The sequence below is a fragment of the Trachypithecus francoisi genome, unplaced genomic scaffold (genome assembly GCF_009764315.1).
Source record: "Trachypithecus francoisi isolate TF-2019V2 unplaced genomic scaffold, Tfra_2.0 Lachesis_group5, whole genome shotgun sequence".
In the NCBI taxonomy this organism is placed as follows: Eukaryota; Metazoa; Chordata; class Mammalia; order Primates; family Cercopithecidae; genus Trachypithecus; species Trachypithecus francoisi.
This window is the reverse complement of record NW_022681470.1, coordinates 105303200-105326812: the sequence shown is the minus strand read 5'-3', so window position 1 is coordinate 105326812 and position 23613 is coordinate 105303200. Positions and strand designations below refer to the sequence as shown.

General features: G+C 46.4%; 1 protein-coding gene across 2 annotated transcripts in view; it reads right to left on the bottom strand.

Annotated features, from left to right (window-relative positions):
* IGSF3 (immunoglobulin superfamily member 3) overlaps nt 1-23613 on the bottom strand; it is a 94250-nt gene that overhangs the window by 19837 nt on the left and 50800 nt on the right. Inside the window, exons 3-8 of one of the 2 annotated variants that reach the window (XM_033199078.1) lie at nt 22361-22738; nt 20090-20500; nt 13917-14306; nt 12466-12525; nt 9604-10005; nt 5965-6369 (exon numbers count right to left, since the gene is read on the bottom strand). In XM_033199078.1, coding sequence (XP_033054969.1) covers nt 5965-6369; nt 9604-10005; nt 12466-12525; nt 13917-14306; nt 20090-20500; nt 22361-22738 — 2046 coding nt within the window. The remainder of the gene's footprint in view (nt 1-5964; nt 6370-9603; nt 10006-12465; nt 12526-13916; nt 14307-20089; nt 20501-22360; nt 22739-23613) is intronic. The other variant, XM_033199079.1, reaches the window with a different exon arrangement.

Genomic DNA, 23613 nt, shown 5'->3' with positions numbered 1-23613 from the left:
CTGTCCTGAGCATTTACACATTGAAACACATTATTTTACTATGAACTACTTTTTAAAAAAACTTTCTTTATCCCACAACTAGGAGAGTATAGCAAATGTTAAAGATGATATGATTAGGAACGTTATATTGTATATTTCATTTCTGGGTAAAGGGAATATAAATTATTACAAAAATGGAGTATATGATCTGGGTATGAGCTAAAGTCCTATTTCTGAGTTTAGGATATTCTTATTTATTTAGCAAACTTTCATCTGGTCCTATGTGCTCAGCACTATTCTAAGCACTTTATAAATACTAACTATTTGGTCCTCACCAATCCTATGAAATAAATATTATTCCCAATTTTATAAAGACACTTGCCCAAAGTCACACAGCTGGCTCAGTGGTAGAGCTGGAATTCAAACCCAGGCCGTCTGGTCTGTCCTTGCTTTTAGCTATTACATATGCCCACCCTCACCCCATGCTCCCGTGTACAAAATGGACTTCTTGATCCCTGCCAGCTTGCCTAGGGGTGACCCCATGCTTTAGTCATCTCAAGATAAGCATGTGCTCCCACCCTCTGTGACTGTCTTTATTCACACTCTTCTCTGAGCCCGAAATGCTCCACTCCTCCTTCCCAACCTACCACCCTCACCCCTACCCCATTCCCTCCTCACACCTCCGGCCCCCTGCCCCTGCCCTGTGCTGGCTCTGCCTCCACACCTGTAATGCTTTTCTGCCCTCCTCTGTCCCCAGGCCTGCTGCCTCCCACAGAGCCGACAAGACAGGAACGTGACACAGCCATCTCTGCAGCCTCACCAGCATGGCAACCTGGCACTTAGTAGGTGCTCAAACATGCATACAGAGAGACAGGGAGGGACGGGCAAGCGGAAAGCGGCAAGAGTCTGCAGGTGGAAATAGCTAATGAAGGTAACCCAGACGTGCCCTACCCTGCCTTACCTGTCTGCAGGCAAGGCAGTGACCCTGGCTCGTTGATGCCAAAAACAAGTGCCCCAGTGTTACCATGACAACAGGCCTGAGGCATCGGGGAGGGGCTGGGCACTCCTCTTAGGGCTCTTGCACTCACGCCCATTCTATCTTGGCACAGACAACAGGCAGAAGCCACCTGGGATGGAAGGAGAACCCCAGACTCCCCTGAAAGAAGGTAGAGGCCAGTCCTCTGAGGGATGGGACAGCCAGTCACCCACTAGAATGCAACAAGGAGAGCCAGTGTTCACATGCTCTGAACTCAGGGAAGTCAAAGAAAAGCCCTCTGCTATCCCAATCTGCCAGGTCAGCAATAAGAAATAGAAGAAAACCGATTTGGCAACATCCAGAGAGTATTAAATATTCATCCTGACTGCCCATCATTAAAATCCCAGCAGAATACACCCTCTGACAAGTCGGCTTTCCACCACCGGAGGCTGTCCTCCTGGAAGCTTGTTTATGGCTTTGTCAATTTTAATGTACAATATTTAATAGCCAAACCAAGATATTGTCGTAAACATTTGGAAAATGAGTGCTGACATTTCCCTTACTGCTTCTGTATTTAGGGATGTGTAATTGGTGGGTGTTTTGAGCAAAAGAAAATCAGAAGGAAGCAAGGCAATTATGCTTCACAATTAAAAGAGAAAAGAACTGATTAAGAGCTAACAATCAAGTATGTGAACTGGCTGAAAGTCTTGCCTAAGCGCCCCTGGAGGGGTCACACTACGTGATCAACGGGGATCAGACTAAGCTAGATCAACGGCAACATGAGAGTGATGGCATTCCTTGAAGATTCTGTTGGGGATGTACATTTGCAACAGGAAGCACGCACAGGGAATGGTCAAATAACACATCCACAACAAGTCAACTGTGCCATCCAACCAGAGATTCTGATGAATACTGATATGGGGGCAGGATTAGCAGGTGGCTCCAGCAGGGACGAGTCCAGGGCACAGACCACAAAGTAGATTGCTACGATAAGTGATCTCACAGCAGTGGAAGGCTGATGGTAAATGGACCAGCATGAGTCAACAGTCCCTGGATTCCTATTTGATTCCGATGGAATAAGAATATTCAACACAGGCCGGGCGCGGTGGCTCAAGCCTGTAATCTCAGCACTTTGGGAGGCCGAGGCGGGCGGATCACGAGGTCAGGAGATCGAGACCATCCTGGCTAACACGGTGAAACCCCGTCTCTACTAAAAAGTACAAAAAACTAGCCGGGCGAGGTGGCGGGCGCCTGTAGTCCCAGCTACTCGGGAGGCTGAGGCAGGAGAATGGCGTGAACCCGGGAGGCGGAGATTGCAGTGAGCTGAGATCCGGCCACTGCACTCCACCTTGGGCGACAGAGCGAGACTCCGTCTCAAAAAAAAAAAAAAAAAGAATATTCAACACAATATTCTTTAAAACAGGGGTAGCAGGGGACATTTCTACGGAAGACACCAGAGCAAGGCTAAGAATCTATGTTTTGAGGGGCAAGGTATGCAGGGAGAGCAAAGGAAGAGAGGACAGCACTGGTTCTGAGGCTCTGGTATCCCCAAGTCTTAGAGCCACCTTGTGGCAGAAGCTGGAAGAATCAGGAGTTAAAAGAGGCACAAGATAAAACTTTTACACCATCAGCAAACTGTCTTGAGGAACCTCCACGAGTGTCTTATGACCCCAACTTCCAAAAAAACAAATTTAAGGATTTGCTAAAGGGGATTAGGAAATCAGGGGTGGTTAACCAGAGAGAGGAAACATTAAATACAAGTATACAGTACCAAAGAGGATTCTTGAGAAGAAAAACACTTGTCTAGAACATATAATAATAAAATTAGGAACTTGGACTCTGGAGCCAGACTGCCTGTCTGGACTTGAATCCTGGCTCTGCCACTTACTATGGCACACTGGGCAATTTATGTAACTTCTGTGTCAGTGTCCTCATCCGTGAAGTTGGGTAAAATGGTCCCCCTCACAGCACTGCATGGATTAAGGAAGGAGGAACTAAGTTATTATGTGTAAAGCATTCCCAGTGGTTTACAAGAAATGCTCAGTGAATATTAGCTGCTACTGTTGTTACTACCAGTAACACGAGTGCCATAACTCCTCCACATCATCAATCTACAAGGAGAAAATTCTTCTGTGAAGGACACCATTAACTGAATGCAGAAAGAGTAATCTGATTACACAGCCTTTAAAAAGGTCAAAGTCTCCCTACCGCAATTACTTTTTAACAAGGCACACCTGGATTCAAATACCAACTTCCCCCCTACTCACTAGGTGTTTAATTTGAGCAAGTGAGAACTTCTCAGAGCCTCTGTTACTTCATTTGTAAAATGGGAAAGCAATATGTTCCTCCCAGGGTTGCAGTGAAGATTAAGTGAGATAATATACACCAAGTGTCCAATAGTCCCCAGCACACAGTCAGCTCTCATGTATTTTTCCGCTTCTATTTCCCCAAAATGAATGTACCAGCACCAAAGTATATAGGAAAAAGAGTAAAAACTCATATGAAGCTCTCTAGAAAATATTAAGTGCTAAACACATAAATATTTAATAGAGGAGAGACAGTAACACTTAAGGGGATGCACTCTCCTGGTGCCTCAGCCGCCCTCTGGGAGTCCTGCATGGCCTCAAGCACCCACCTTTGCTCTTCCTCACCTCCAAAGGGCCATAAAAGTATATTACTGTGCACCTTTAAGTAGAGGCCTCATAACAGCCCAAGTACGGTGATACTCCTAAGTCCCCTCTGCCAACCACTGTTCATTCTCACTTTACAGTGAAAACACAACAGAAACCAACTCAAGACACCCAAAAGACGTCCTCAGAGCAGATCTGGGGTCTCCCAACCCTCCAGCTACTTTATCTACCCGGGAGGCAATTATGGTATAAAGGAAAACATTTGCTCTACAGAAGTCAGAGAGACCTGGGCTCCAATCTCAGCTCAAATCTCAGTTTTGCCACTTAACCAGCTGGCTTGCCTCCATCAAGATTCCCAACCACTTTAAGTCTTGCCTTCCTCATTAGCAAAATAGAGATACAAACACCTGTGTTATTAGGTTGTGGGATAAATTTAAAAAGAAAACATGAGTAAAGCACTAGGCACAAACCTGGCATCCAAGAGGTACTGCATACATATTTTTTCCTGTGTGCCTTTAGTAACACCATAAATTAAATAATTAGAACCTTCAATGAACTAATTCTGGATTCTTCCCTTAGGCACTCCAGTCTTAGATTCCAAGTAGTACCAGAAACAGGCAAATACTAGGGATGTATTCAAAAAGGCAATGTCAGACAAGGTCTTGGGGTCAGCATCTCCTCTACCTTCTACAGCTGCAGAACCATGTGACGGGCACTACTGCTCAGAAAACTGACCTTAAGAGCCAGAGGGGACCAAAAAAAAGGTGCAATTACAATCCTAATGTACCACTCAATAATGCAGGCAAGTGGGTACCTCGACATTTTCCACAACAAGGGTTCACATAAAATGGCGTCTCTGCTTAACCTTCCATTAACCTGAAAATCCACTTAAGCAAAACAGCCTCTTCCCCGAGCGTCCCCAAGTTTAGGCTCTCACTGGCCAAGGGAACAGTCTCATCATTTATACCACTCACTTGTTCCAAATCTGGTACAGAACAGAACTCTGTTATGGGGTTAGAAGAGGTGAAGGAGAAACCCAAAGGTTACCATTATTTAACCTCACATTGCTGAAAACAACACTTGGCTACCTAAAGTAGTCTAGCAGACCCGGTCTGGCACTAACCGTGGCTGTCAGTGGGCAGAAAAATCCTTTTGGCAAGGCGTTCCAGCCATCTTTGCAAAGTCAAACCCTCACCCTTGCCTGCACAGGTGCCTGTTCTAGCCGAGGCATGGGCTGGGCAAGGGAAGGAACACAGGAGCCTACCGCCCAGGCTCCACCCTCCACCAGCTTCTAACCTGGCAGGAGACAAGGACAGACAGAGGAAAACCATAAGAGCTACATGTACTTAACTCCTCCCACATGTCAGCAGAAGAGCCTGATGAAGGTGAGAGTGTTTGCAGAAATCCCCACTGACTAATGCTCCCCAAATTGATGCCTCCTTATGATGTGCTTTCAGACAGACTCAGCCTCCACAGAGAAAGGAGCTCAAATTCAGGGCCCATACAACTGGACGGGGCCTGGGTGCAGGCAACATTGTGGGAGAACCTCAACCGGGGTTCAAATCCTGGCTCTGCCATTCACTGGGTACATGACCTTAGGCTAGTCACTTAAATCTTTCCTGGGGTGGTTGTGCAATTCTAATAAAGTAATTGACCTTCAGCACCTAGTGTAAAGCAGACGCTCATTAGGTGCCCATGACCCTCCCTCTTTACTCAGAATTTCCTTGCCTGTGAACGGGAGACAATGATACCACTTCCACATCGTTGTATGAGGATTACAGGAGATGAGGTTAAGAAAAGGGCTTTCTTTAAAGCAGCTGGCCTGTGCATTTCACAAATGTGCATGTCTTCACACACACACACAGGTTAGGGAACTGTTCTAGATTAAAGGAGTCTAAAGAGACAGGATAACAAATGTGATGTGTGATCCCTGATTGGATCCTAATTTGAAAGGGAAAGTAACTCTAAAAGGCATGACTGGGACAACTGGGGAAATGTAGGTGATAGCAGTACACTAACGTAAAACCCCAAGCGTGTGATAATGGTGCAGTGGGTGGGTAGGTTCTTAGGAGTTACATGTTGAAGTACTCGGGGGAAGTATCCCAATGTCCACACCTTTCCCTCCAATGGCTCAAAAACAACAACATACACACACACACAGGGGAAGAAAACAAATGCTGTCAGACAACTGGCTATCAAGGAAAGGGAATACAAGCATCCACTGCATGATTCTTAAAACTTCCTATTGATTTGCAGTGTCTCTCAATGAAGAGCTGGGAAAGGGGGAAGTGATGCTAAGGGCTCCATGCACACCTTTCCTTTCCCCTCACATCTGCTCAGGCAGCATGGGCACACAGCCCCCAGGTCCGCAGCACTCACCTGGCTGCAGCACCCTGATCTCCAGCAGGTTGGAGGTCCTCTCCGCCAGCCGTGTCCAGGTGTTGTTGTAGTTCTTCCGCCACAGCTCCGCCACACACTGGTACTTGCCCGCTTCCGTGTCACTGGCTCGGCTGATGCTTAGGCGGACGTTGTTGCTGGACTCGGCCTTCTCGATGGCAGTTCGGGTTCGGAAGCTGGAGGACCTGTCCCCCCACTGGACCCCTCCGTCCCGGGTGAAGGTCACCAAGTCATGGAACTCCACCGTGCCCACCGGCTGGAACCTCCACGTCACCGACACGGGAACCCGGGCAGGGTAGTGGGGTTTGATGATACACTGCAAGTCAAAGGAGTCGCTGTACGTCACTCCCGGTGTCCGGGAGATGGCTGTGACTGCAAAGCCCATTTCTGGAGAGAGAGCAGAGAGATTCAACCAGAGGAGGCCCGTGGCTTTCTCAGGGCAGCATGACATCAGCAATGGGGCAGCTGGCAAAGCAAGCAAAGTGGAGCATAGGCTCTCGGGGCCCCTTTTGAACTCTCAGGCTAGTGTTGCTTTTAGTATCCTGCTGAGGCCCAGTCCAAGAGTTTCCAAGACTCCACAGAGAGGCCCACCACAATCCCCCCTGAGCAGCACTAGCCTAACCCTTCCCAATGAGATCCTTGTGCATGTGTTCCTCCCCTGGAATTAGACACCACAGTCCTCTCAGGGACTGACTGCATGTAGGCAGGGTCGCTCCCAGAAGTCTTGAGATTCCATGAGAAGACAGGAAAAGAAAACGCCAAAGCCAATTTCCTCCATTGCATAGGAGGTAAACACAACCACACAGCCCCAACACCTCTTTTCCTGGTCCCCGAGTGCACTGGTGCTGAGAAGGGAAGCAGATGGAACCGGCCTCCAGTCCCTCTCCTGCGTCCCTCATGAAATCCAAGAACAAAGCAGGTGGGGACCTCCAGTGGGGTAAGACGATTGTCCTAAATGCAGGGTTCTGCAGTCTCAGCCGCTGTGAGTCTCTCAATATTCCTTATTGAATGGGCAGCACTGCTAAGCCCTAACACTGACTCCTCAATATGAGTACCTCAGAGTTCCTTCAGCCTGGAAATACTGCTTAATATTCATACATTGTTCACAATCATAAAGCTAACAGTAGCCAGTATGTATTGAGCACTATCTAGGTGCAAGCATGGTGCCAGCTGCTTTGCTCTCATCATGCTTCACTGAATCCCCAAAACAACCCTGTGGAACAGGCAGGCTCATCATCTCTTCCTGCAGATGTAGAAACTGATGCAGAGAGAGGTTAGATAAATTGCCCAATAACAAGCATGTAGTAAGTCAACGACAGAGTTAGTCTCCAACCACATGTAACTGATTCCAGGGGCCTTTTCAGGCTGCTCTACCCACGGAAAGCATAACACAGGGGTTAAAGGCCTAGACTCTGGAGCCAGCAGCCAAGACTTTGATAACTTCCATTAAACAAGTTACTTAACTTCTCTCTGCCTCTGTTTTCCAATCTGTAAAATGAGTCCCTGTGAAGATTAAATAAATCAGTGTTTGTAAAATATTTCAAATAGTACCTGGCACATGAGATATATTTTGTCAAGCATATTGTTAAAAAATAAAATAGAAATTTAAAAAAAGTACTTTAAACTCTGTATGTGAAAGACTGGTCACAGGATGAATCTTTTGGCTTTCTACGGTGAGGTTAAGTTGGCAAATAGGTACAATTTGCTGAAAACTCTGGACCTTCCATTTGGATTTCATAAGCTATCTCTATATACCCTTTAAAAAACTTTACAACACAGAGGCCCATCCTTAAACATGAAGCACCTGTGACGGTCACTGTGCACCTGTGTGTAGTAGGTGTTGCATGAGAGTGGTGCAGGACAGAACCTCAGGGACAGGACCCACAGCAGGTGCTCCTGCCCTCACACTTGAAGGGGAGAGTGCTTCTCCAAGTAAATGACTCTGTCTAGTCCTGACACGGGCACATGCCACGGCCACAGAGCACCCAAGCTGCTCTAACTGAACAGTCATAATGGCCCATTGTACATTTGGGACCCGCATCTAATTATACTGATAGGAAAATTCATGTGTGTCATTGTTAACTTTAGACTGAAAAGACAACCTTAATTAGTCCAGAGTGCCCTCCCATTCTTCCTTGTTCAGTCCTTTGGGCCACCTGATTATGGCTCTAGCCAGAGGTATCTCAGTGGTGGAGATCAGGTGAACAGTGCTGGCCTCTGGATCCCAGGGCAGAGCCTCTCAGTGCCCCTGGCTGTAAGAACCACCAGACATATGGTGAGTAAGAAAAAACTCAGGGGATAACCTGATACCATAAATTACTTCTAGAGAAACAATCCTCACTAACTCTAATCACTCATCAGACATTCCTAACCTTCCAGGATGGTAAAAAAACAAAAAAAAAATCTACCAGTACTGGACATCCAAAAGTTGCCCCCCAAGTTCCACCTCACTGAGTCCACACAGTGCTGAGTATGGACACAGGAACTGAGCTGATCAGGAAACACAATCACTGGAAGAAGTTTCTAAGACAGAAATCTGAGCTGTATAATTACTGCAAAAAGCAGGTCAATCTTTAGGATTAAGCTTTAGAAAATAAATGTAATTCTAATCTCAGAGGGTAAGAAAATGGAGGACTCTGTTAAGGACAAAAACCACTTGGGGCTGCCATCTTTACTGGGATTATCCAAAAGCACCACCATCCCTACCTGCAAGGAAAGTGGTGACACAGTCCCAGGGAGTGGGACATAAAGTTGCTGAGGACAACCGACGTCACATAACAAGTTTCCTTCCCAGCAAAGTCACAGACTGGTCATTTAAAATTTAATATACTGATTCTATCCACGCAGGTAAATGTTGATGGAAGCCTCTTTACCCTATGAGAAGCAAATCTAATCTTCTTTGGTTTTAGCAAATCTCAAGGTATCTTTTCATTCCATGCTAAGGGGGGAATAGCTTTGTTAGGTATGGACCCCACTGAGTAGTAGAAACTTGTAGCCTTAGGCAAAGTATTTAACGTGTCTCGGTCTCAGTTTCCTCCATAAAATGAAAGTGTCTGTCACTTGGCTAGGTGGGGATTCAATGGGACAACTAAGTTTAAGTGTTAAGGATCAGCCAGGAACATAGTAAATGCTCAATAAATGCCAGCAGTTGATTTTGTACCCTTCTCTGCTCACTTTCAGGAAGGCTGGCCCCTGGGCAGCAGGGCAGGAAAGACATGCCACACAGTGCTCAGTCAGAAACTCTGCTCTCTTGAAGGCCAGGCTGGCAGTGACCACGTTCCTCCACCTGGGGCCACCACTTTGGTTGGGTGGGTTCCCTAACCTGGAGAGAGTTCTGATAACATCACTCCCTCCCAGCCAGACTAGGAGTCTGGCTCCCAGCTATTGCTATCCCTCAGGAGCCCATCATCCACTGTGAGTCCCTTAGACCCTGCTAGCACCACCTTAATTAATTAAACGCTTATAAGAAACAAAATAGACATAAAGGCAAGTACTTTAAACTCTATATGTGAAAGACTGGCCACAGTTTCCTGCTAGAACTCTGACAAAAGTCAGGATAAGGTGTTTGACACTGAAGCAGTCTCCATGCCAGACCCACCGCCAGTCCCACTGCTCACTCACCAAGAGCTGTGATGGAGATGGGAGTGCTGGCCCGGCGCTCCCCAACAATCTGCCACTCGCCATCCACCGCCCGCACCCATTCAGTCACGTGGCATTCATACTGGCCCTCGTCCTCCTTCCTGCTGTTGAAGATGCCCAGGCTGAACGAGTTGGGCTGCACCTGCTCCATCTGGATGCCCCCAAAGCTGCTGCGCTCCCAGTAGGACGAGCCTGGCTGCACGGTGCCATCCCGGTCTAGCCACATGATATTGCTGCGGCGGTTCTGCCTGTCCACAAGCTGCCAGATGACAGAGAAGCGACCCTGCGGCCTGCCTGCCGTGCGGACGCTGCAGGAGAAGTGCAGGTCCTCGCCCTCAAGGATGACGCTGGCATTGCTGGCCACCTCCACGGAGATGCTGCTCTCTAGGAAGAGGGAGAGAGAAACACACTGGAGGCTTTATGGTCTCCACAGCGCCCTCCCCACAGAGGAAACAGGAGGAGGGGTGCAAATGGAATCATATTCAGGTACGGTGAGCCTCAGAGGGTCAAAAACACTCTGACACTAGCTGCTGCAAGCCCTGGCTGGTTCTGGGCATCGCTCCCTGTGATTTTAGATCTGATAATCTAGGATGTTCTTTGCTGTGTGCAGAGGACTAGGATAACAAGGTTCTAAGACCTGAAAATGAATAAGAACCTAAGAAATACAACATAGTGGCATGATGTTTAGGGCATAAAACAATTTATTGGGTAATCTATTCAGCTGGAGTTCCGGGTTTTTCAAGTTGAATTTTCAGCAAGACGAGTAACTCCAAAATCCTACTTCACTTCACTCTTCCTACCATTCGGTACTACAGCAGTCAAATAAAAGCTGAACATCCATAATGTGCCATTTGAGTCCTTCAGGACAATTTAGTAAATAGAAAAAAAAAAACCCGATAGGAAGTATTTGGACAATAACGTGTGCTTAAGTGTGGGTAATAAGGGAGCACAGATGGTCTAGTTTTGTAGAGTGTGTGAGGAGCGGGCTTTCATTCTTTCATTAACACACAGGAATAAAACAAAGCCAGCAGCTCGTCATCCACCACTCTCCCGCCTGTCTAGTCAACCCTGGGGCTCCTTTGCTCTCTGTCTGAAACATTCTGCAAATCAAAAGTTTGGGATAAGGATTCCACTCCCTTCCCTGTCTCATCTAGCCTCTGCTGCTCACTTAACTATCTGAATTCACTCAATCGAATTATTTAAACTCGACATGCCTCAGCCTCTTCTTCTGTAAGACAGAGAACTACCTTTAATTGTAGAATTCTTTAAATATTAAAAAGTAAATGAGATAACACGTAGATTCACCTAACACACAGTAGGTTTTCAAAAACTGGTCATCATGATCATGATTAATTTTACTATTCCACATAACTCTTTGTTTTTATAACCATCACAGATAGCCTCATTGTTTTAATTATGCATATAGTATTTTGTATAATTATCTATATGGAGTTCAGAAGGCCTGTAAGTATTAAAGAACACAAAGTAACTAATTTGGCTCCAATTTTTGGGTATCACCCACATGAAATACATGCAATAATTTTAAACCAATTAATTAAATCAAATCCCAGATTTTAAGAGGCATACCCAATTACCAAGAGAAAACACACACATACACATAACCATGCATTTGAATCAAAGCTTTTCTCTCCTTTATTTCCCCAACAGGCCGAAACAAAGACGAGCACAGAGACTCAGCATGTAGCTCTTATTATATCGAGGATGCCTGCTACCCATTCTGGATTTGCTTGTTTTATGTGAAAAATAAAAGGTGTGGATAGGGTAGGGAATAGCGATTTTCCCAGGAGGGCAACCTCCCCCAGGAGTCATCCCAGGGCGATTCACAGAGATGATCAGGCTCCTGAACAGTCACCATGTATAGCACTAACGGTTAAGAGGATGGATTTGGAAACTTCCTAACTCTGTAATCCTGTGGTTCTTCCTTAACCTACCAAAGCTCTCATTTCCAATGTGCAAAATGGAGATACTAATAGTGCCTACTTCCTAGGGCATGACATTGAGAGGATTAGATGAGGTAATTATTTTTCATCATCATTAATAACAACAATATTCCTCTTTAGATTAAAGACTCATCCCTACTGTTATCAATTCAAAATAAGGGATTAAAAGGGCAACTTCAGCATCAAGGAAGAAAATCCTTTCACTTGTCTTAAGCAGAAGAATGACTTGCAGGACTTCATCCCATCCGCTACTGTCATCCCAGTGGATGCTTATGCAAGTCCTGGCTCATTTAGTGTAAGGACTCCTGTTTGGTGGTGCTCTGTTGCTTGAGCAAGCCTGGAAAACCCACATAGTTAGCATGTGGGGCTACAAGAAGAAATGCTATTTTATTATAGCAGCTGAGGCAAAGGCAACTACAGACCTAGTGCCTCACTGCCCACTAACACTATTTACGAGGATTTCCAGGCCTGAGACAAGGCAGCCGACAATTTTAAACTCTCTGGATTAAGTGAAAACTAGGACAGAACTAATGAAAAACTGAGTACACGTTCACAAATGAAATTTCAAATCAGGAGGTTGATGGTGTAGCACAGGCTAAGCGCAGGGCGGTGGGTTTGGAGTTAGAAGCAAATATTTCCTAATGCAATGCAAGCTCAACCACTAATTGAACAATCAGCTCTGTCACTTCCTGTGTGGTGCTCTGATTTCTTCATTCATTAGGCGGATATCATATTGGCCTCTACAAGGATTTAAGAGGTGGGAGCAGAGAAGGAGATGATATATGCAGAAGCACTTTGGTCTCTTTGGAGGAAAAGAGCCATTAAAATCCAAGGCATTATCACCATTACCGATGTGATTGTTGTTGTTCTTCGGAAGACTTACCCAAGTGGCCTTGGGACAGGATCTGGTGGTGCTGGGGGACTTTAACTACCCAGTTATCTGCTGGAAAAGCAATATAGCAGGCCACAGATCATCAAACAAGTTCTTAGAAGGGGTTGGGGGAAATCTTAGTACAAAAAATATAGGAAGTAAACAGCGTGGCTGCCCTTCACTTGATCCTTAGAGAACAATGAGGAATTAGTTGCAGATTTAAAAGTAGAGAGTCCGTGGTTAAGGCAAGCACAGACTGACAGGAAAATAGTAAAGACAGTGGGCATTCAATTCAATAATTTCAACTGTACAGTATTCAGCGAGCACCTACTCTATGCAAAGCACCATGCTAGGCATTGCGGTGGGGGGAAAAGGCTAAGAAACAAAAGAATTTCAAGATAATTAGACATGTATGTGTATGGTTTTTAACAAAATAATAATAAGCATAAAAGAAAACAATCCAGTTGATGAGAAAGGAAGAAAAGAGTGGCAAGAGGACAAGATGACCCCTGTGGCTACTTTTTACTTCACACTTGAAGAGAAATATTTTCAATATTAAAACATAAAAACAAAAATGTAAAGGAAATTATTACAAGGCTCAGAGAAAGAATAGTTTGAGCAGCTGAGAAAAGGTGAAAGGTTAGTCTTAAAACTTTACCATTTGTTTAAAATCAGAGCATTATAAGTTTTTATTCTTTTTACTAAAAACAGAACTATGGGAGAATGAGATTAATAAGAATATCTTGATAATATGAATGTTTAAACACAACACAAGCAAACACCAGTAGTTTCTGGAATCCCTAGCAATGGCCACTACCCACCCACACAAGGCCAGTCTACATGGAAGCTGGGAGCCCACTGAGGCAGCCTCAGAAATCAGCTAAGCTTAAAAGGCTATGCTCCAGGAAGATGTGAGAGGGCCCACCCACTGACTTTTAGAAAAGCAATTTCAACAGGGAAGAGCCATTTAGGGAAATGCCAGCCTTTATACCTGAAAAACCCAGATGGCAAATTCTTAATAATATACTTTATGATTTAAAATCCTCCCATAAAAGATCAATTCTCCTTAAGTGAGATTTCAAGGCAGGCATCTACCTACTTCTTCTGGGACTTGATTCCCACACAGGAGCAAACAGTTTTCTGGGATTCCTGGTTTCCCTCCAAGCTGAGCTGGCACTGCTTGTGTATGCACAGGGCTGCTAGCACTCGGATAGGCCTATGCCCAGCCCTGGCCTGCCAACACACCCCTGATCCTGATCCTCTACTATGGGGAGCCTGCTAACTGCAGGCAGGTGGGCTACACAGGGAAGAGAGGCTCAACGGTTTTCCCCCAGCTCTGCATTACCTCAAGGGTTCCTTCCACCTGCCCTCCCCTCACCCTCACCACGCTATTCTCTTTCCCCCTACCTCTCCTAAATCATGCTGAGCCAAAGGAGAAGAACGCAGCACATCTTTCTACTTACTAAGGGGGAGGACTATGATGGGGATGTTCTTGGGACGCTTGCTCTCCTTGTCAATGAATTCCCCGGTCACGGTTTTCTCTCGCTCAGTCACCCGGCAGTTGTATTTCCCGCTGTCTTCCTGGCGGAGGTGGTAGATCTTCAGCACAAAGACACTGTCGCTCTCTTTGGCCACTTTAAGCTGTCCCCTGGCTTCCCGGTGAGCAAATTCACTGTTGAGGACAGGCACAGCGTTAGGGCCCATGGTGGCGATGAGCGAGCTGTTGAAGGCCCAGGAGACAGCAAAGTAACGGTCGGGGACATTCTGAGCCTCCAGGATGCATCTGAACTCCACCGGCTCTCCCACCGTGTGCAGCCGCTTCTCTGTTTCCAGCCGAACAGTGAATTCTTTGTCTGAGAGAACAAGTAAGAAAAGAGACACATCCTGGGTGAAGGAGGGCCCCAGCCAAGTAAACCATATCAGCACATTCCCACTTCCCTTCCTCTTGTATACAATACTAACTGCGGGGAGGACCACAGTGCTTAGCTTGAGAGAAAAATAACTCAGACCCAGGTTCTCTGAGGCCTAGAGAAACCTCTGAATATCACACAGAGATTTCAAAACTAGTTCAGCCCAGACGGTCTAAGCAAACTGTTACCCCAGTTAAGACTAATGGGGCTCAGTCGGAAGCTTTAGATGTCTTAGATGAGACCCCCAGGTCAGTGAGAAGCTACTAATATCACTCAAATGGTAGATTACAAAGATATAGCCTTGATATATGCACCCAGAACTCTATTTAAGCAACAGCATTATAAACATTTTCAGCAGATATTGTAAGACTCACCCCACTGAGGTCTGTAGGAGAAAACTACAGAGCGGCCCAGGTGCTGGCCCAATCCTAACAAATGCTCAAGGATGACTATGTTAAAATTCCCTCTCTACCCCCCTGCCATGTGAATACTAGAAATAAGATGTAAGTATGACCAAACCTAACAGAATTACATAGAAAAAAATGAAAACAAATGTCTGTTCACTAGTTTACCACCTGTCAGACCAAATCTGTAGGCAGATTTCAGTGGTAGTAGGTACTTTCCCACGGAAGTACCTACTAAGTACTTTTACTTTAGTAGGAAAGTACTTACTTTAGTGGGAAAGTACCTACTAAGTACTCACGTCTGGTTAAATCTTAGTAGGTACTTTCCCACTTAGTAAGTACTTAGTAGGTACTTTAGTGGGAAAGTACCTACTTATGCTGAAAGCCAGGCAGCCTGTGAAATGATTACTAATCCAAAGAGCTAGGTGTTTTTTAAATTATTTATTAATTTTTAAATGTTTATTTATTTACTTACTTATTGTGACAGGGTCTCGCTCTGTTGCCCAGGCTGGAGTGTAGTGGCATGATCATGGTTCACTGCAGCCTCGACTTCCCAGGCTCCAGCCATCCTCCCACCTCAGCCTCCCGAGTAGCCACCACATCCGGCTAATTTTTGTTGAGCTGGGTGTTTAACCAGGCACGAGAGGGTGACCAAAGAGGGGCTCATCACTACTAACAGCATCACCACAAACTGTGTACCAGTGTACAGTGGCTATGAATCTCAAGAGATAGCTATCGTATCTCATAGGCACCCAGGGCAGAAGTCGGGGGAAGAAAACGGAGTTAAGGGTTAGAGACTGGAGCTGTGACCACCGCCCAGTTCTAGCTCTGTTCCTCTAAAAAGAACACTGAGGGGGCAAAATCCCATGGCACAGACGTTTGAATTCCATGTGGAGTCATAAGCTCCAACCTTGCCTGCCTTCCCTAGACTGGCATTTCTAGCCTTTCCCACTGTCTTCAAGATCTTGCCCATTCATCCCGTCCTAGGCGCTCTTCAAGCAGATGAGGATTGTTTCCCAAGAAAACGTAAGAATCACGCATGAGCGGCATCCACATTCCTCTTTTCCAGCCCCAGCTCAGTTTTACCCCTCCCACTCCTCAGGCTCTCCAGCCCCTCCCCTCCTACATAGGCTGGTGTCCTGCTGCAAACACCCCTTTTTTCCAGTGACCTAACCACTTCCTCTAGCAGCCAAACTTCCTGACAGGGAAAACCACCTCATCAACTCCAGGGCCTCCCCTCCAATGAAGTAGCTGCTGTTACAGCTTCCAGCTCCCAAGAGACAAGCCTTAAGAGGCATGGATTGAAGGAAGCACATTTCTCTCTACCACCATCTACCTAGATGAACACACCCATATGGGACAGTGCCCGTGTTATCTGCTGGATATTATCTCTCAGGTCAACCCAATTATTTATAACCCGACATCAATGACAGAAAAGCACTCGTTCCACATAAACACCACTGGAGCTGTGCAAGGGGTACCCTAGACCTCAGACCTTTCCACTGCTCCACGTTAGCCTGGCTGTAATTCTGGCTTTCTTCTTTCGGCGGCCAAAGACTCCTCTCATCTCAGGGGAATCCCCCCATGCTGTGGTGACATCTTCATGTTCCCAGGTTGAAGACACAACATTTACAGCACATCACCCCCATTTCTGCCCTTGGTTATGCCCAGTCAATTACATCTCTAGAAACTGACCTGTGCTTTTTCCAATACCCCTTCCACTTCAACTCACTGAAATTAGGCTTCACTGACTTAGCAAATGTCACGAATGATCCACCCTATCCCTACCCGCATCCCAACCAAAGGCTTTCCTCAAGTGGGTTGAGGCCTCTGAGCCTGCTCTGTGATACCTTCCCTCCTGCCCCTCTCCTTGCTGGCCAGCCCCCTCTGTTCCACACTCTCTCTCACCTGCTTCTCTGGTCACCTCTTACTGCTACTGTTCTCCCAGGCCCTGTCCCATTTTTACCCCATGGGTTCTTCCAGGGCCCTGATCACTCTCAGGGTCAGTCTCTGAGCCCCAGACCGCTATGTCTGAGGACTCCCTGGGTGTTTCACATACTGAGCATCTCTATCAGAGTCTACCTGATGGATGGGCTCTTTCATTAGAATTTACAAAAACAAAAGACAGCCAATGCTGCCACAAATGCAAAGGTCCCGCATGTCCTCATTATTGTTCCTTCCCTTCCACAGTTCAAGGAACCCCCGGAGCCCCAGCCCCAGCTCCTGGGCTTCTAGCCAGTTGGGACCCCTCCTTCCACTGTGCTCTTCATTCTTTCGCCTCTGGCACCCACTGACCTAGCCATAGCTCTTATTAGCTCTTTTCTACCTGGTCTCTTGACTTCAGACCCAATGGATTTAATCAACCTCCAGGTGGCCTCCATGGGTTTTTCTTCCTGAAACCCTGATCCGACTGTGTTACTCCCTGCTTAAAAATCTCTACCTCCTCTCCAACCGTCTGCAGCAGAGGTTTTCTTTTTTTTTTTTTTTTTTTTTTGAGGCGGAGTCTCGCTCTCTCGCTCTGTCACCCGGACTGGAGTGCAGTGGCCGGATCTCAGCTCACTGCAAGCTCCGCCTCCCGGGTTTACGCCATTCTCCTGCCTCAGCCTCCCAAGTAGCTGGGACTACAGGCGCCCGCCACCTCGCCCGGCTAGTTTTTTTTGTATTTTTAGTAGAGACGGGGTTTCACCGTGTTAGCCAGGATGGTCTCGATCTCCTGACCTCGTGATCCGCCCGTCTCGGCCTCCCAAAGTGCTGGGATTACAGGCTTGAGCCACCGCGCCCGGCCGAGGTTTTCAAACTATTAAGAAGAGGACAAAGGAAGGGGACTTTTTAGTCATATAAAATCTTTTGCCACCCAACATAGAAAACATTCAGTTGAAGCAAGTGGGGGACCACCCAGGCCCTCGCATGCCTTCTCCCTGAACTCCTGGGCGTGCACACATGCACATGAACACCCACACACACCCATGTCTAGCCTCCTATGCACCTCTGAGGGGCTCCCAGGGTTCCAAGAACAGCTTGAAAACTCTTGGCCCACAGAGTCAAGCCCCAGCTCTACATTACAGCATTTGGGGCTTCCAGCTGCCTTTCTTCTCATCACGCACATCCAGAACTCAACATCCGGAACTAGTCATACTTGACTTCTTTCTGCTTGCCAAACATATCAAACACTTTCGTACTTTTATGCTTCTCCTCCTGCTGACTCCTTAAGCTTCCAGACTCAGTTCAAGTCAAGAAACGTACTGGCGTTCCTGGATTTGTCTTATCAATCATCCCATTCAGAGAAAACTTATGGTTGCAAGAACACTTCCTATTTCCGGTATTCCCAGAGCACTCTATACAAATGCTATCAATGCACTCAGCACATTCTACTTGGTCATTGGTTCTTAGGTCTGCCTAAGTGCAAGGACCAGTGCTAGTCATCTTTGAAGCCCCTAATGCCTATCACCATCACACCTTCAATGCTGTGGAGACTAACTACATGTTTACTGAAACGAACTAAGAGAAGGGTAGAGTTGGAGATGCAACTGCTGAACCTAAGCAGCACACGAATACAGAGTGAAGTCATCAACTTTTTTTCCACTTAGTTTTCCCTTTGCTGGCTTAGTCTAGATACATTTTCAGGGTAAATTCAAAAAGTTCTAATTCCAAATTGGTAAGATTAAAATAAAGAAGATTAACCGATGCAACCTAATTTAAAAGCATTAAGACTCAAAATTTGGCCCAAACTTCCGAAGCTGATCTTAAAACTATCCAGGAAGAGAAAGGATAAATATAAAGTAAAGCCCCTTGGATAGATTTTTTAATACTGAAAGATCCAGAAGCTGCTAAATGTCCTACAGAGCAGATAAAGTGCTCCCCATCCAGGAACCCAACCCCTATGGTAAAAGATCTCACATCCATTAGATGACTTATTAAAATGATGTCCAGAGAATTGCTTCTGCCCTGGAAGCTTTGCTTGAAAAAAATGTAGATAGCAGAAGAATCACCTGGGAAGCGTGCTGGAAATCCAGCTTCCCGGGTCCCATCCCAGGAGCCTCCAAATGAAGACTTCTGGGATGAAGCCCCAAAATGTGTACTGTTAGCTGAGTCTGAAGCATTACTCTAGAATGGCAGAGAAAGCATGCAAAGACCCAGACAACTGACTGCAGCAAATGGGACAGGGAGTCCAAGAGACAGGTCCTGAAGAGGGACCCCACCTGTACTGGGACTCCCCAGCTCATTTCCCAAAAGCCACACCTCCACTCACTCACCAGAACCACCACAGTCCTCGCCAGAAGTGAGCATCCACACAAGGAAAGGCTTTCAAGCCACTCATCGCCAATTAGTGATGGCACAACAGCCACGTTCCACCAAAGCTAGGGGAACTGAAGGCCCATGTGAGAACCTGCCCTCAGCCCAGCAGAGGCAGCCAGCGACAGCCATCAGCTCTGGCCTGGAGCTTGGTGGGCTCAGGAGCCTGGGGAGTAGAGTCTGGGACCACAAGAGATAACCAAGAGGAGCCAGGGCCCTAGGGTTTCAGCTGGCTGTGCCACCAGCATTTTGCCTTAGTTCTAAAGACATCACGCAACCTCCTCAGGACCCCTTCCAGGCCTTAAGAAAACATCTAGAGTGGAAACTGGTACTCTCAGACTGGCCTCATCAACATGCCCTATGACTCCTTCTGAGCCCCAACATAAAGTAATCTGCATTCAGCATTCTCACCTGCAAAATAGAAATACTACCACCTACTCACCTCACAGAACGTCTGGGAGATGGTGAAGTAATATGTGATAAAGTATTTTAGAAATTACAAAATATCACCAAAGACTATTACTATTACTATTACTAAAATAATAATTTAAGACAAAACTTCTCTAGTTCATAATGTTAGACCTTGGATGGAAGTCTCATTATCTCAAATGTCTTCTGCAAATGAAACCAGATGGGCACCTGAGGAAAGCAACATCATTAAACGGGGCAGCAACTGTGGCTAATGGGAATGAAAGCCTAGAGTTTTAAAATACAAATGGTTTCTCAGAAATCTCCCAAGTTTTAAAATGAGTTTCTAATTCAAAAAAGTGTAAACACCATGTAGGTCAAAGAAAGCAGGTCTCTAAGCAGGATTCAGTCTGTGCAGCACCTGCCTGTGACTCAGGTCTTAGGATACCCCTGTCCTGCACATCCCTCAGCTCCCTCTGGTTGCACAGGAGACCAGTTTTAACTTCACATGAAAACCGGCTGTCCTGGTAGAGGCGCCCAAAGGAGTCTCCACATCCTCCCAGTATCTGACAGCCTTCACCACCAGGTAAAGGACAGGACAAGAGGCTCAGAGAGACTGACCAGTTGGCTGGACGTTGACCACGGCTCCCTCGGAACGCTTTCGGGTCATAGCATACCATGACCCATCCGGATCCTGGATCCACTCAGCGGCCTCACAGTAGAACTCGCCCTGGTCGGAAGGCTGCAGGTGGAAGATGGTGAGGCGGAAGGTGGTCCTCCCCAGCTTGTCCAGCCGCACCTCCCCCAGGCTCTGCCTCTGCGCATATTCGCTGCTGGAGTGAAGCATGAAATCTCGGCTCAGGGAGATGACCTCCACGGGCTTCTCGCCACCTTTCTGCCGGAGCCAGGCCACAGACAGGTGGCTATGCTGAACGGTCTCCGAGGTCACCTCACAGGTGAGCTCCAGCGGGTCCTGCTCCACTCTGTGCAGAGTCTGGGGCATGGCAGTGGTCTGCAGGGAGTCTGGGATCACTGTAACACAGAAATGTCCCGAGAGTGCAGTCACAAAGCCACAGAATCTGAGACTCCTAGGGGCTAAGCTCCCATTCCATGGAGGCGTCACTGCCCTGCATCCCTAACAGTCATCCTTGAACCATCCATTCAAGGCCACAGACAGCCCCAAATGCACATAAACAGAAAGTTTTCTGTTTGGATTTGGAAATGCATTATTTTGGTGCTTACACTTACCTGTTTGGTATTTTAATAACACTTGGATGAAACATGGGGTGTATTTCATATTATATAATAAATGAACTCCCTGAAAATATTGTCTTTAAACAATTGTCTCACAGGTCAAATAACATTTGTTGTTCATTCTGGCACTGCTTTGAGATACTTTAACTTCACTTCTGACTGATGCTCAAATGGAAATGCCTCCTGGAACTTTTAGTTTTACATTTCTATACAACATCCTTATTTTCCCCTTTCTCTCCTTCCCACATCCCCATTCTGTAACTTACTTCAGCAGTACAGCCCCAGGAAGATAATTCTTTAAAAAAAACCATTTTTGGCAGAAAAAAATCATCATCATACCCTATTTTTAGTATGTTTAATTTTCACGTAATTCATCCATCCAGGGGTCCTCACTGGAAGGAAGCCACAGTCTGGAGAGATTCCGGCAAGAGAAGAGATTTTCTCTGTGATCTCTTGGTCAGAATCATACCCTGATCCTTGCTTGCATCTTTCTGGAGATTAAATAGCACCACCTCTTTGTCTGATGAGAGTATCTTAGTCACAACTAGTATGTGCTTTCTCCCTGTTCTCACCCAAGGATCAGGTCTTAAAGGTCTCCTGCTGGGAATGGCGGAGTGCGGTGGCTCACACCTATAATCCCAACACTTTGGGAGGCTGAGGGAGGCGGATCACCTGAGGTCGGGAGTTCAAGACCAGCCTGACCAACATGGAGAAACCCCGTCTCTACTAAAAACACAAAATTAGCTCAGCGTGGTAGTGCATGCCTGTAATCCCAGCTACTCGGGAGGCTGAAGCAGGAGAATTGCTTGAACCCAGGAGGTGGAGGTTGCAGTGAGCCAAGATCGCACCATTGCACTCCAGCCTGGGCAACAAGAGCAAAACTCCGTCACACACACACACACACACACACACACATACCCACACAAAAGGTCTCCTGCTGGGACACAGACTTGTTAGAGAAAGAAAAAGGAAAACCCACTGCTTAGTTGTGATAATAAAAACTAGAAATTAAGATAGGCGGAAAAACAGAACAGCCTTGATACGGTTAACCCTTTGACACTGACAAACACTATGACCAAGGCTGCCCACATTGGAAGCTCCTGCATCCCTCTTCTTCACGTTTCCTTCAGCATTAAGGAACAACAAGGGAGACAGCCAGTTCATAGTTCCTTACGCATGGAGCCAAAGGACCTGCAATGTACGAGGTCTGAGCAAGGACCCACGGCCACATGTGCTTCCTGCTTCAGCAGTGCCCCATGGGTCTCAGAGCTGCCCAAAGGCCTATCCTTCTGAGAGGTTTCTCCTCTCTTCCAACTGATGTCATACGTCTCATCTTCCTTGTCATTCAGATCATCAACCACAAACATCTTGCCTTATATTTTCATATCCCTTTTCACCAGTTACAGTGTTAACTTATGAAATTCTTAACATCTGCATTAGACCTTTTTAAAGTTTCACCCTCAACCACCTATTAGTAAACTACAGAAATTTAGTTTACTTGTACTATCTGTTGACCCCTAAAATATGTGGGGATTTGGGGATTTTTTTAAAGTCAAATGTATGGCATAAAGCAAAATTACACTACTAAAGAACTGAGTCAGGCCAGATGTGGGCCATGCGAAGATAGCATCTCCTTACCCACTAGGTTCATCTTTGCACTGTAACTCCCAAAGTATTGCTTATCAGTGCTGGGTGTGTGGCATTCATACTCCCCGGCATCCCGGGCCTGAAGATCTGTGATGTGCAATAGGGTTGAGTTCCCCTGGACTCTTTCTATGAAGATCTTCCCTCCGCGGACGCGCTGGGTGTAGATGGCATAGGGGAAGGAAGAGTCCACAGTGCTGACAATCTGCACCTCTCGTTCTGGAGATGAAGGCAGGTAAATGGACCACTGGAAATTCTGCTCCGAAGGTCCCTGGTAGCCACTCACATTGCACCAGATGGTGATGTGGGAGCCCTCCGTGCGGTACAAGGGTCCTTCCTGAACGGTGACCTGCCGCTGTGCTGACACCACACCTACAAGGGACAGAAAACACATGCAACATGCTCACTTCTCAGACCAAAATGCAAAGTAGGCAGCAATCTCCAAAGGGTTTGTTATTTGTGTGACATGATAATAATATAAATAGCTTACTGGCCCTTTCAAAGGCGCTCTGTGATTTATAAATATTAATTAAAACACTCCGTGGTAAAGCACGGTCCCTAATTTGCATATATGGGAATTGGATCATGCCAAGATGTGCTTTTGTTACTTATTCAACAGCTGACCCTTGGGAATTTCATTTAGTCCCTCTGTTTGTCATTTATGTGGCAGTTTTATATCTATTTATTAATGCTGTGTATAAAGTTTTTAATAAAACGAGCAGGAAAAGTTGAATCCTTGGCACAAATTCAGATGAAAACAAATAAAAGCAACCGTCTAGAAATCTGGCTGAAATTAAATGCTTCTTCCTTGGTCCGAGCACTGGTGGGAGGGAGTCCTGGGAGCACCTTTTTTCTGGTGCCACACCCTCCGTTTTCCCATGTGGCTGCTCCCCAACACCACTCCCAAGGAGCATTCCTTAGTTTCTCTTCCCTCCATAAATGGAGGCAGAGCTGAGCTCCTGCAGACTGCTATCGTTTTAAGCTGAGCACGCCCAAATACGAATGTGAAGGGCTGAAGCAGATCCCTGATGCCCAGACTGCCACAAACTGACAAAGGGGACAGTGCCCAGCTAAACCTATGACAAGGACAGTCAGGCTACCCTTGAGTTTCCCACTCAGATTCCCCCGCTGACCTCCTGCCTTCTGGCTGAGATAGCGTTCTCCAAGGTCACTCTGCCTGCCTTCTCCATGTTCTTCTTAAAGTGGCATGGTGAGTTTAATTTCTCATTTCATGCCAACTCAACACT